At 34.5% G+C, this 14,367-nt stretch overlaps 1 protein-coding gene across 1 annotated transcript in view; it reads left to right on the top strand.

The window, feature by feature from the left end:
• CNTN5 (contactin 5) overlaps nt 1-14,367 on the top strand; it is a 550,779-nt gene that overhangs the window by 151,341 nt on the left and 385,071 nt on the right. Inside the window, 2 exon segments of the mRNA XM_032488283.1 lie at nt 11,523-11,646; nt 11,775-11,950. Coding sequence (XP_032344174.1) covers nt 11,523-11,646; nt 11,775-11,950 — 300 coding nt within the window.

Genomic DNA, 14,367 nt, shown 5'->3' with positions numbered 1-14,367 from the left:
TATCTTTCAATCTCATATTTTATTTTTAGAAATGTGTTTTGCATAAGGAAATAAACAATGCACACTTAGCTTTATTTATGAGTGGAAAATAAGAAGTAATCTAAATGTCCAACACTATCAGTTAAATTAAGGACTACTCTGCAGCTATTAACCTTATGGTTTGAGTATTTTCTAAATGTTCTCTAACTTTGTCATTTTTGGATCAACAAAACAATACAAGGTTAGTTAACAGAGAGGAGCGCTAGTGCTCGATTATTACCGGACTCTGTCCCAGTCTCCTTTGGAACATGTATATCAATAATATTATCAATAAATATGTGAAATGTGTAAATATTCTTTCTATCTTCTTTGGAAATGGAAACTCAGGGGCAGATAAGTACCTTTGACAAGGTCACACTTCTAATAGTAGTTCAGCAAATTTCACTCACACGTCTACTAAGTTTAAGTCCAGTTCACTGTGGGCTACATTTCAGTTATGACTGATAAAGGACAAGGCATATCAAATTTTGCAAGAACTAAACTAGTTGGGAAAATCCTAAAAATGTCTAATTAGGCTGTGGTACCAAGTACAGGCAAACTCATGTCTCATCATTATGCCAGTTGTTGACATGTGGAGCATCATTTTATAGTGTTGGCATTTAAATTGTATATAAGCATAGTGTCAGTGCCTTAAAATGTTTCATTTTTCAAAGTATTTACAAGTTTTTAAAATTTCATAATGTGTTCTGTGAAAGAAAATATCAGGAGGATGAGAAGGCAAGCCACAGCCTAGAGGAAAATATTTGCAAGAGGCACATCTGATAAATAAGTGTTATCCAACGTATACAAAGTACTCTTAAAAATCAACGTAAGCAATTAAACCACCTGAGTTTAAAATGGCCGAAAGACCTTAACAGATGCCTCGCCAAAGAAAATAAACAGATGGTAAATCATTATGTGAAAAGATACACCACATCATATGTATGTCATCATGGAAATGCAAATTAAAACAATAAGATGCCACTACACACTTAGGAGAATGGCCAAAATCCAGAAATTGAAAGTATCAGATGCTGTTAAGGATACGGGGCCACAGGAACTCTTGTAGCTTGCTAATGGAATACAAAATGGTACAGCCCCTTTGGACAACAGTCTGGCAGTTTCTTGTAAAACTAAACGTTCTCTTACCAATAGCACTCTTTGGTTTTATCCAAAGGAGTTGAAAAACTTATGCCCACATAAAAATCTGCAAACTGATGTTTATAGCTGCTTTATTCATCATTGCCAAATCCTGGAAGCAACCAAGATGTCCTTCAGTAGGTGAATGGATAAATGAATGGTGGTACATCCAGACAATGGAACATTATTCACTGCTAAAAATAAATAAGCTATCAAGCCATGAAAAGACATGTGGGAAAGTTAAATGCATATTTCTAAGTGAAAGAAGCCAATCTGAAAAGGCTACATGCTTTTCAGACTCTACATACAAATGGTATGATTCAGTGATGTGACATCCTGGAAAGAAACACAGCCATGGAGACAGTGAAAAGGTTGGTGGTTACCAGGAGTTGGGGGTAGGGGAAGAGATGATAAACAGAGCACAGGAGGATTTTTAGGGCAGTGAAAATACTCTGAGTGATATCGTAATGATGGATATTCATTTGTCCTAATCTATAGAATGTACAACACCAAGGGTGAACCCTAACATAAACTATGACCATTGGTGATTATGATGTGTTAGTGTAGGTTCATCTTTGGTAAAAATGTACCATTGTGGTGAGTGATGTTGATAATGGGAGAGGTATGCATGTGTGCAGGTGGGAGGTATATGAGAAATCTCTACTGTCCTCTCAATTTTGCTGTGAACCTAGAACTGATCTAAAAAATAAATTGTTTTTTTAAAAAAATCCATTACATTAACTCTGATGTCATATTCATCAGGCAGAGATTTGTTAGGATTTGTGGCCTTTGGGAATCATTTATTATTTTATGAGATGGCACCAAGTTAGAATACATTAAGTGATCAGAACTATGAGATAACTCTTGTAGTTGATATAATTTGGTACCAGCCAGTGTTCTATTCTTTTGTTCTCCTGATTCAAATATAAGTTAATGTGGCTCACAGTGATACATAAAATACAGTTAGGAAATATGAATTAAAACACATGAAAATGATGAAAACAGCAACTTTTAGGACATATAATGGAGCCAGGCTTAAGACTAATTCGAAGTGTCTACTGTAAAAGCCTATATACCTGTCATAGGTCAGTTCCATTTGGGGTAATTAGTTAAGGAAAAAGAAATTCTGGTCAGTTACACGTTTCCCACTGTTTTGAGGATTGAAATGAAATGGTTACTCAGTAGAAACACAGCTATTTCTGACACTAAGATCAGACAAATTTTTCTGGAGGGTCCTCATTACCAGTTTATTACTTGATGTAATGGCCAGTAACCTGAACAGTATTCGTATTGTGTACATAACTTTGAATTTCATGTACTTCAATAAAGGCAGATGAAACCTGACCATCAATGACAAAATTAGAAGTAATTATCTAAAACTGTGCTCCTTCTTTAATCTTTAGTGTACGTATAATCACTTGAGAATCTTGTTAAAATGCATCCCCTTTCAATAGACCAGGAGTAGGACCAGATAATTTACATTTATAAAAAACTTCCAGGTGATGCTTCTGCTGTTGGTCTGTGGACCATACTTAAAGTGGCAAGGCTTCAGGCTGGCAACCAGTTTAATATAATCCAAGTCCTCTGCTACTCTAGTTTAATCCATATTTAGAGTATCAGGGAGAACGGATAGTCTGAGTATTTTCCAAGGAATCTTCCCTGAGTGTTGTTTTCTCATCAGAGCATTTGATAGACCTTGGCTAGATGTGACTTCGAGTTTGTTCTCTCTGACAAGAGCCTGACATATGGCTTTTATCAGGTAATTCCCTTTAGCCTTAATAGAGAATAAAGCTGGGGTTGACATGCTCTTGTGAAAAATGAGAAAACTAACAGAGCCTGAATAGAAAGTCATCCCACTCCTGCTCATAGTTAAGCCTAGAAGTCCCCCAGGTAGAGCTAAGATTTTTCTAAGAAACATAAAACTGTAGTTTGCAGAGCAATTTGGGAAAGTAATTCCACTCTTGTATCTACAACCTGGAGAAACTGTCCCTCACATACACAAGAAATATAGAAGTATGTTCACTGCAACATAGGCTTAATAGTAAAAAACTGGAAACAACTCAGATGTCCATCAGAAGGGGAATGTGAACATGAATTGTATTTTTCATTGGAAAATTAAAATTTTTGAAATGAATCGACCATATCTTTATGAAACAAAATGGATATAAAATATGGTGGTTAGTAGACATGGAAATTTACAGAATATCACATATAATAAGATATCATTTATGTAAAAAAGTAAAAATCAAAATTATATATATATGTATAATTCAATTTTTAAAACATAACTTGGTATAGCAAGTGACTATAGTTCTTACCTCTCAGGACGAAGGGAGAATGAGAGCAGGGAAGTGGTACAAGGAAAGGGAAGAGAGATGACCTCAGCTGTGTGATATTTTATTTATTAAAATATAAAATATGTTTTTTAATTTTTTATTGAAGTGTAGCTGATTTACAATGTTAGTTTCGGGTGTACAGCAAAGTGATTCAGTTTTACATATACATACTTTTTTTTTTCTTTTCAGATTCTTTCCCATTATATGTTATTACAAGGAATTGAATATAGTTCCCTGTGCTATACAGTAGATCCTTGTGTTTATCTATCTTTACATATTAATGTGTATCTATTAATCCCCAATCCATAATTTTCCATACCTGCCCTTTCCCCTTTGATAACCATAGCTTGTTTTCTATCTCTGTGAGTCTGTTTTTGGTTTGTAAATAGAATGTGTATCTTTCTTCTTAGATTCCACATATAAGTGATATCATATGATATTTGTCTTTCTCTGTCTGACTTACTTCACTTAATATGATAATCTCTAGGCCCATCCATGTTGCTGCAAATAGCATTACTTCATTCTTTTTATGGCTGAGTAATATTCCATTGTATATATACACCAAAAATAAATAAATAAAATATAAAATATGAAACTAATATGATGACACCTATACTAGGTAGACTATAAAATGAGTCACTGTGATTTCCACCTGCTGGTATTTACAGTGTAATTCCTTCTCCACTGTGGGCTGAAGCTAGTAACCTGCTAACATAGAACAGATTATGTCAAAAGTCGTGGAATATGACTTTCAACATTGGGTTACAAAAGACTCTGTCTTTCAACTGACTTCCATTCCAAAGAAGAATGATTAATCAGGACCCGAATAAACAAATAGTGACTGACTATAGGGATTGGCTGCCTAAAAAAGAATACCAACCTGTTAAATTAATCACAAAATAACACAGGAAAATAAAATACATGAAACTTATAAAGAAAAACTTAAAGTCATGATATTGTAAGAAGAAGAGAAGATATGCTCTGTAGAAAATATAGAAGACATGAAGATATGAGCAGAATGGAGGAAACTTATATATTTATTATCTCCTAGTCTCTGTGGGTCAGGAAGCCTGATGTGGTTTAACTTGTCCTCTGGCTCTGTGTCTTTCACAAGGTAGGGCTACAGTCTCATCTCAAGGGTCAAACAGGTGCAGATCCACTTGTACGCTCACTTACCTCACATGATTGTCAGGATTCAGTTGCTGAGGGTTGTTGGACTGAGTGCCTCACCTACTCATTGACTGTTGACCAGAGGCCATTCTTAGTGGGTCTCACCACAGGTTGCTGACAACATGGTAGCTGATCTCCAACAGCAGGAGCAAGGCAGAGCAAGAGAAGGCAAACAAGATGGCTTTAAGTAAAGTACAACAGTCAGTGACACTTGATTGAGGTGAGGAAGCATGGACAGGGAAATAAAATTTTTTGAGCTAGACTCAAAAAGGGAAGAAGAGAAATGTAGAGTACCTGGAAGAAGGAATGTTGCTCATTGGAGTTGGGGACTCAGATAAATCCTCAGAAACTGTTTGAGCCTTGAGCCTTTGTTGATAAATTGTTCTGAAGGACCAAATACAAAATTTAAATGATCTTTCATGGAATACAAATTCCCTCTAGGAGGGAAAAAAGAAGTATTTCACTTGGATGATACACTGCTATATATATCAGGTAACTCCAGCTTTTCTGTCTGCAAGTGAGACCATCTTTTAATAAAAGCCTTACTGTTTCATGGCTATTCATGGAAACTGTATGATTTTACTGTTCTATTGTATTCTTAATTTTTAGAGCTACTGTTATTGTTTTCTGTTAGTATGATTTTTCTCTCTAATTTAACTATAGGCCATTCAAGTAAAGACCATCTTTGTACCCTCCTCTTTTTTCTCTCTCAGCAAGTAGAGCAGTCTAAGCTTACTAGGAGCTTAACAAATATCATTTAATAGAGAGACATCTACTTGAGGAATTTAAAATCTGAATTTAGGTTGAATTTCTACACCACAATAGAGTATCTGCCTGAAGGTTTTTAAACTAAACTGTGTATTTTGCATTACTAATGAAAAGGAGGGAAAAACAATGTCTTCCCTCTGCTGACAAAGTGGCCTAGTGGTTTGGCATCTTCTGAATGTCACATGGCGCTGGTACAATTTGGTAATTCTCATAAGCGATAGCATCTCTGAATCTGACCTTTCTTTATAACTACATTAAAAAATGACGAAAAAATCTATTAGACTCTCGATTTACATTATGTGCACAACATAATACTGCTGCCCATAAAACATTCATCCCAATGCTTTTTAATAAATAATGCTCTTCAATTCTTAGGAATCCTTGAAAGTTTTGTAATGACAGTTTACACTTGTTTAACTTTTATAAAGAAACTCAATTTCAGTGTTCAAAGGCAACTTAGAATTAAAGGAAGGTTTGAATATTTTCTTTAAGAATTCACCTTATATGCTCACATGGTGTGAAATATTCTTCACACATTGTAATTGTGAATGTCATCATAAAATGCAGTTTCTAATTAAACATTTCAAAATTTCTGGAAATGATCACATAAAATTTATTAATAATCATTAAAAGTGCATTCCTTTTAATTGTATTGGACTTGATAGGCTGACATTTCCTCTAGATGATATTACCAATACACTCAGTTCATATTACGTGAATAAACTAGACAAGGCCATTAATTAGAGGTAACCAGCAGGTGCAGAGCATTGGTGTCTGGCATTAGACCTAATCTTGGAGAAAAATGAGCACAGAAGTCATTGTTTAAAAAATAATTTAAGTGTGAAAAGCAAGGTTAGAATCTAGAGAGGCATGATAATGTCTGGTCAGGAAACAATTGAAAATTTAATGATCAAATGCCAGGAAGCAAGGTTTCCCTAGGGAACCTAGCTGTAGAAATCTCTGATAAGGTGATACTTAACACTTTTTGGCAGAAAGAAAGTATCTAGGTAGCCTATCAATAAATGGCAGGAATTTCAAAAGGAGTTAGAAAAGATGAGATAGCAGCTTGATCCAAGACAGGACTCTACAAGGGAAACTATTGTCTCCATAAACAGAGTAGCATACCATTGCTTCAAGAAGCTCCCCTAGGAGAAGGGTAGATGGACCCCAGAGTCATCATTTTGCAGTAAAACTCTGTCCCTCTATTCAGACATCTCTCATGAAAGACTGTTGCCAACATCATGCTAACTTTTGGCTCTGCTTTGTTGCCCTAGTTTGATTCTAAGAAGGGGTGGCAGCTCCACTTCTGAGGTGTTCCAAAAAGTTGTGGAATAGTTTTGATTGTCTTAGTGATTCTAGGAAGTTATTTTAATTTAGAGAGTAAAGACCAGGAATGCTAAATGACCTGTAATGATAATGCACAGAACTCTTAAATATCCTTCCAGACATTCATATGAGTGAAAATTCTCTACAATTTTCTCAAGCAAGAATCTAACTCTGTATTATACACAAGGTATTTTTGATATATAATGGATATGTCAATGCAAAACAAGTGTAAATTACCATAAGATTATATTTAGTTCCGTTAATGATTTTAACAGAACTTGCTGACCAGTTAGAAAATTACATCACCTGACACCAATAGCCCTCACAAAATTTGATTCATCAATCTTATGCTTGGATCAGTTTGCATTTGCAGCTGTTACATTCATGGGGATTTTATGAACAAAAACAAGCTGCTTTGTTAAGATTACTTCTTTCCGTCTTCTATTATAATTGTTCATGAGAATTTACATATTGAGTTAAATACTGTTTTATATTACTTCTATTTTATTGGATCCTTTCATTAATTTTAAAAAAAATGCATATAGGTAAATTAGAATATCCATTAATTTAAGAATCAGAAGAGGAAAATTGTAAAATATTTGTTACTAAAGGAATTTGAGAACCACTAGCCTGAAGACAGAGGTACAGCACTTTTCCCTCAATTCCATATTCCTCTTCTAGACTTACTGAGATCAGAAGGAATGCATTTGCTTCTAAGGCTCAACGATGACAAAAGGGGAAAAGCAAATATATATATATATGGTTTATGAGAATAATTTAAGTATCTCCAACTTATTTAACTCTATATAATTGCTTCCAAACCTAGCCCCTGGCTTCCCTCCAAGTGAAGACCATCTTGCCCAAATAATTTGGATGGTCCCACAGCATATCTTATTTTCCTCAAAAAATGTAAGAGAAAGCCATTCAGAAAAATTCAGGAGTTAGTTTTTTCATGTATCTTTTCCACATTTTAGTTAACCATCTGAAGAACTATTGCTACCATGAGTGCAAACCCACTGAGAGGAAACCATGCTTCCCTCAGAGAAGACTGTCAGCTAACCAGGTGACTGAGCCTTAACCTGTGGTGTGCTTGCCCTGCAGAGCACAAGATCAATACCCTACAACCCGAAACTGGTTCCCATGCAGAGGCTAATAATGCTACGCATTTACTGATAGAGTATGAAAAGATTTATTATTTCCATCATGAAGCACTCTGATGAGAGCATTATAGACTGGTCTGAAAAATGTCTTGAGCAAGGAGTGGGAAGGAATGGGCTGCATTGGTTTTTGTTGTGGTTGGGGAGTAGGGCTGGAGTAAGAGTTCCTGTGTGGTCTTGGGTTTGTGTGTTGTGAAGTTTCCCATGGAGTCAAGGGCACGGTGCGTTATCAGCTTTCCCTGAGGTGCGACAAGATGGGAAAAGTGACTGAGAAGGCTTGAAAGTGATCAGTAGTCAAAGATCAAAAATGGAGTCAGAATTGATTACATGACTATGCAGGAAAAGTTAACCATGTGAAAATACAAAATAAGAACCACAGCTTCCATGTAATGTAAGTGTCTAAATAATAGCACTAGGCCTTATTGAAAGGTAGACAAATTAAGATTTAGAAATAGGGACATAGGATGAACCCACATTTTCAGAATTTGGACACTTGAGGAAAGACTGGAGCTCAAGGATTAAGTAGAAAACCAGTTATACAAACTGGAGCAGTAAAACTGATATAAGGCTGAATGATTGAATTTCTTCTGTCATAGGTCCTTAGCCTGAGAACAAGAAATAGTAATCCGAAGTCCTGAACTAGGGAAGAAGAATACAAGCAGGGCTCTATAATCTAATGATGTATACTTCAGTGTGCATTGCTTCCTAATCAAATTATATATTCATTGAAAGCTTTAGAATTATTTTGCTTTTAAATATAATATTAATCAAGGCAAGGTTATTCTGGATGTGATAACAAACAACTTGACATGTTAAATGTTTCTTTTCTATTCATGTCACATTCCACTCGGTTGTTCAATGAATGGATCTCCGTGTGGAGAGTTTGGGAACCATATGATATCTTTGATGCTATAGGGCTTCACTGGCATCTCCTACTCCTTTACCTTCAACTAACTGACAAATGAAAAGAGAGAGGTAGAGGAACATGAATAATTTTGTGACTAGTCCTGGATTTCACATTTAACATTTCAGTCCAGAAGCAAGTCACATTGGAGTTTCAGTCCTATCCTAAGTAAGGTTAAGAAAGTGTTCCAATGTTCCTAAGAAGAATAAATGGGATTAATAAGCATGTAGCCAGTCCCTGTCACACATGAATAGACAAAACCTATCCAATTTAATTGTGGGCTAATGGTGACATAAAGGTTTGCTGTAGATGATCATTTTGACATTGAGTATAAGCAGACCCTTAAGATATACTTCTTCGTTTATTAATTAATTGTGGACAGAATGATTCGGGGCCAGTTCTGTTGATTATATTAAAATAGGTTTGTTTTTAATAAATTAAAATTTAAAATTTAAAAAATTCATTTGATTAATTTCGTATTCTCCATAATATTCTATCAAGGGAACGTAAGAGTCTTAATAGTCTCTATATTCTAATCTTAATGTTAATTGCTATAAATTAAGCAAGTTATTATTGATGTTCTTATCAATTCAGTAGTAGTAGTCTTGAGTGATGAGTATTTATTTTAGAGCAGACTTGAATAATAAGATGTCCCCATCTAGGACACAAGCTTATGTTTCTTATTTTAAGACATACTTTTTTTTTGAGAATCTAAACAATAAAACAGTAATTTGTTAAGACTTTATGCATTACTAGAAGTGGTCAAGGTAAGACTGGATAATCATCACAGAGATTATTAGAATGGAAACATCCTAACAACACAAAAAAAAAAAAAAAAGAAAAAGGAAAAAAAAGAAAGAAAGAAAAAGGAAAGAAAAATAAGGTCTTGACCTGCAAATTGTACAAAATGTCTAGCACTAGGACATATCCAGCAAAATTCCTGAAATTTAAGAATAAAGAAAGAGTCCCATAATTTTCTCTAGTTATTTATTTATCAAATCATTTATTTTCCTTTTTTTTAAATACAAATTTTAAGTAACAGCAATGTAATTAGTATAGAATAACACATTTCTGTTTTTTCATGTAGTATTTTTTTTGCTGTAGCTTAAGAAAAGGGACCTCACATAGACTGGACTCAAAGGAAGTACTTGTCAGTACCTGGTTATTGTGAGTGCTCAGTTTTATGGGAAGAATGCTTAGAATACCATGTTTTCTTTCTCCAAAAGAAAATGCTCATATAGAACTTTTAAAGAAAGGAAGTCAATTATTCTCAGCTCATTATTCTAAATATGGAGGTGCACACCTTTTTGAGTAATAGTATTTTTAAGCTTGAGTTTCTTGGGACATTTATTCTTGCATATTTTTCCTGATAGTTTCTTGTGGTTATCCACAGAGGATGTAAACCCCCAACTGTTTAGTACAGACATTGGGAATATGTCTTCTCTAAAATCTTTCCTCTTCATTTTTCTAAGGCAGTGGTTTTAGGGTGCTCTTGAACCCAAGGGACATTTAACAATGTCTGGAGAGATTTTCGATGATCACACTTTGGGGAGATGTGCTACTGGAATCCAGTAGGTAGAGGCCAGGGATGATGTTAATTTACAATGCACAGAAAGTTCTCACAAGGAAGAATAGCTCAAAATGTCATTGTGCCAAGGTCGAAAATCTTGATCTAAGGTTATTACATAAATTTATGATTAACAAAAAAAGAAAAAGTTCTACTTTTTTCCTGAGTCCACAATTCAAGGTGCTATTGAGGTTAAGTATGCATTGAATTCTGTACCTTCACAGTCCACTACAGGCTAATGTGATTTATACTGCCCCCAGCACACTTACTCATCATTTCTCCAGCAAGCTGTGGAGTCCAAACTGACATTTGAGGCCCATTTTTATTTCTATTTTTCCATAAAATGCTCATGAGTTTAAAATTATCTTTACCATAGAATCTGAGTGTTAACTAATTAAATGAGATAGAATCTGGCAGACACAATAAGTTTAAGTGCTCTTCTTCCCTGCCCTACTTTTTATGTCTCTTCTCTTCTGATTTCTGTATTTACTTTACCTACTGGTAAACATTTAATTATGGACAGTTCTGACATTTTTATTCAGTTACTTGCCTTTTTTTTTTTTTTGAGGACATGTCTCATTTATTCCATGAGAACGTGTTTATTTGCATTACATCATTTTCCCCTTACACACCAACATCGTTAAGCATTAAATAGTGCTTGATTGAATAATTGAAGAAAGGAACAAATGAAGAATGCATGAGGATCAACATTGTCACATTTGTAGTACCCTAGTTGTAACACAATATTAATTCAAGACTTTTCCTTTGTTGTATATTGTTGTCAACATTCTAAGAATTTTATAAACTGTTGGGTTTATTAAAATAATGTTTTATTTAATGTTATTGTCCTTGGCTCTCTTTTAGGTGAATTCGAAGATATATATTTTAAAATGTACAATACCAGTGTTTGAGATGTGCATTTTTTTTTCATTTTATGCATCATATTTTAAAGGCAGTCTTGGTCTAGTACAGAAAGAAATTCTATTTGGGTCTCTGCAATTTACTAAGACAATATAATTTGCTAGCTATGGCTGTTGAGTGCAAGGAAAGAGCAAGAATTCCGAATAGGAACATAATAGAAAAAAAGGTCTTGATGTTTCTAGAAGTTTTAAAGTGTGTCCTTTTGGTCCTTACAGAAAGTGTGGACTATGGGCCAGTGTTTGTGCAGGAACCAGATGATATAATTTTCCCGACTGATTCTGATGAAAAGAAAGTAGCACTGAACTGTGAAGCTCGTGGCAACCCAGCTCCCAATTACAGGTAGAAATTCATTAGTAATCGTTTTTCTTGAGTCTTAAAAATGCCTTTCAATGAGATTCTGACACTCCCAAGGAGTATTATAAAGTCTCATATAATTTTTACATATTTGTCTTCTGATTTTTCATAAGATGGCTTCGAAATGGAACAGAAATAGATTTGGAAAGTGATTATCGCTACAGTTTGATAGACGGGACCTTCATTATAAGCAATCCAAGTGAAGCAAAGGATTCTGGTCATTACCAGTGTTTAGCAGCCAACACGTTTGGAAGTATTCTCAGTAGAGAAGCCATACTTCAGTTTGCCTGTAAGTAAAATACTGCTTTTTCCACATATACATGTTTAGTGTGTATACATGTAACTTTAAAGTTTAGCTAGGCAACAGCTTAAGACCTCAAATTTTAAAATAGTGGTATAAATTTGGTAAGGATTAGAACTATGCAAAAAGTGTGTTTCTTCCTGAGATATCTTGAAATTTTGCAAAATGTTTGCCCTCTTCAAATAAATTGTAGTCTGAGAGGTTAAAAATTCTATTCATAAAAGCAGATAAAGTTTTAGAATTTAAATATCCTTTGAAATCTAGTAAAAAATAGATTTTAATTCTTTCTGTCTGCTTTTTAAAATATCTGCTTAGATGATTTTTTCTTCTACTGCCTATTATAGTCACTATTTGCTATAAATTATTCTGGACATAAGATAACATATTCTAAAAATTCTGTTTTTAGTCAGGTAACCAAAGAAATGCCTCTGACATGCTAATATTTCAAATTCTGACTATAACTGCCTTCCAAGGTGTCCCAATTTTTTTAATTAGAAAAAAGATATCACATGTAATTACACATATATTAGAATATATATATATTTTTTAAAATAGATCATTTATCTAATTAACTAAATGCATAGATTTCTTAAAACTCTAGAAATTATTTCATTTATGATGAGTTCTTACACCAAATTGGGGAAAGTCTACTGGGTGAAAAAAAGCTTTGGGTTATTTCTTAATAAGTCATCCTACTTGAATTTAAATTCTTGAGGATTATAATCTCTGAAAAATAGAGAGGCTGGCCAGGGATCTTTGTGTTAATAATTCATATGTAACTATATGACTCTAATGGCTACCTAATTTATCACAAAATGATTTTAAGTTAAAATTATACACTGAAGAATGGAATAATTGATATTTCTCTGTATTATCTTCTTCACATATTATGTCTAATTAACCCAGAACCCAGACACTGTATTATAGGAGTGTGAAGGAGAAAAGGAAAGAATAAAGGAATGATAATGGATCAGTTTGGAGAACATTGAGCTAAGTCCTAGAAAAATCAAAATATTATCTTTTAAACTGTAATTGGCCAAGTTCAGATAGGTACTTTACATACACCAAATATATCAAGATACGCTAAATATGCTCCTTTTATTTTAGAAAATATTATGTGGTGTATGACACAACCCAACACTATTCAGCATATGTATTTAAAAAGTACCCTACTAAACAAAATAAGCAACCTCTTCGTCTCTCCTCTATTCAACAGAGCAATCTTTTCAAGACAGGTACAGCAAATCCAGAGCGCTTGATATACACATATTAGTGGCTTACGCCTTTCTCTTTGGTCTGCGCTCTCTGATACAGGTACACCAATTCTCCATAGCTTGCATATCAATTGTTTTTCTCCCAAATCAGCAGCAGTGGCAAAATATGCAAAGTTTCTTGCTTGTTTCAGAGCAGAAATCAACTTACTGGCAGATCCTAGACATCTATATATACAACTGTGTCTTTCTAGGATTTTTGCAAAGACCAGTCATAGCTCTCAAATGCTCAACCCCACCTGCAGGGGGCGCCCTGGCACCAGCATTTGCAGTGCAGTGACTAGGCAAGGAAGGCTCTGTCTCTTGACCCATCGACCTACCTGCCTATCTTAGCTATTCAGTATCAAGCAGTCCTGAAATTAGTTTAGAGCAAAATTTGCTTTATTTTTAACTTAAACATATGGGTAGACATACATATGCCATCATTAGTAGCATTTTATTATTCTGCCTCTCCCCAGTCCCACCCCCAATGACTCAGTTTGGTGTTCTGGATGCCATGCACGTATGCCTAAGAGCCCATAAGGTGCCTGGTTGAAGTAGGGCTTATGTAGGGCTCCTTCTGCCTCAAAATTAATGCCCCACCTAGATTCCATTTTATCTATGTTGATGATATAAAATTAAGTTTGTTAGGCTTAGTTCTGTCTTTCTGCCAGGTGATCTTTGGTAAAAACAAAAAAATGCAACCATAGGTGATAGAAAGGATGAAAGCTCAATCAGCTTGCCTTCTAGTATACCTGGATATGAGCAAGGGTGCTGTCGGGTTCCAGGAGTTAAGCTAGTTTTGTGATTAGAGGGAGAAAAAGAGGTAGGAGGTTGGGGAAAAGAAAGAACTGAAAGGAAGTGAGAGGATACAAATGTGAAGTAAGATTAAAAACTTGGTGGCAACTTTCCTTTACATCATGATTTTTTTATGACCAACCTCATAGATAGTGAACTCACTCACTTGTTGTCAATAGGTTGTTTAATACACAAAGGGCTTTTGTGGGTTGAGGAACTCTGATTACTTTCTATTCATTTTAAGGCTAAAATTATTAATCCTTTTATATACATCAAATGACTATTTATATAAAAATATAAATATTTATTACACAACTAATATTTCAAACTAATATATTGAGTAAATTTAGATAATTA

The sequence above is a fragment of the Camelus ferus genome, chromosome 10 (genome assembly GCF_009834535.1).
Source record: "Camelus ferus isolate YT-003-E chromosome 10, BCGSAC_Cfer_1.0, whole genome shotgun sequence".
NCBI lineage: Eukaryota > Metazoa > Chordata > Mammalia > Artiodactyla > Camelidae > Camelus > Camelus ferus.
This window is presented reverse-complemented; position numbering and strand designations above follow the sequence as displayed.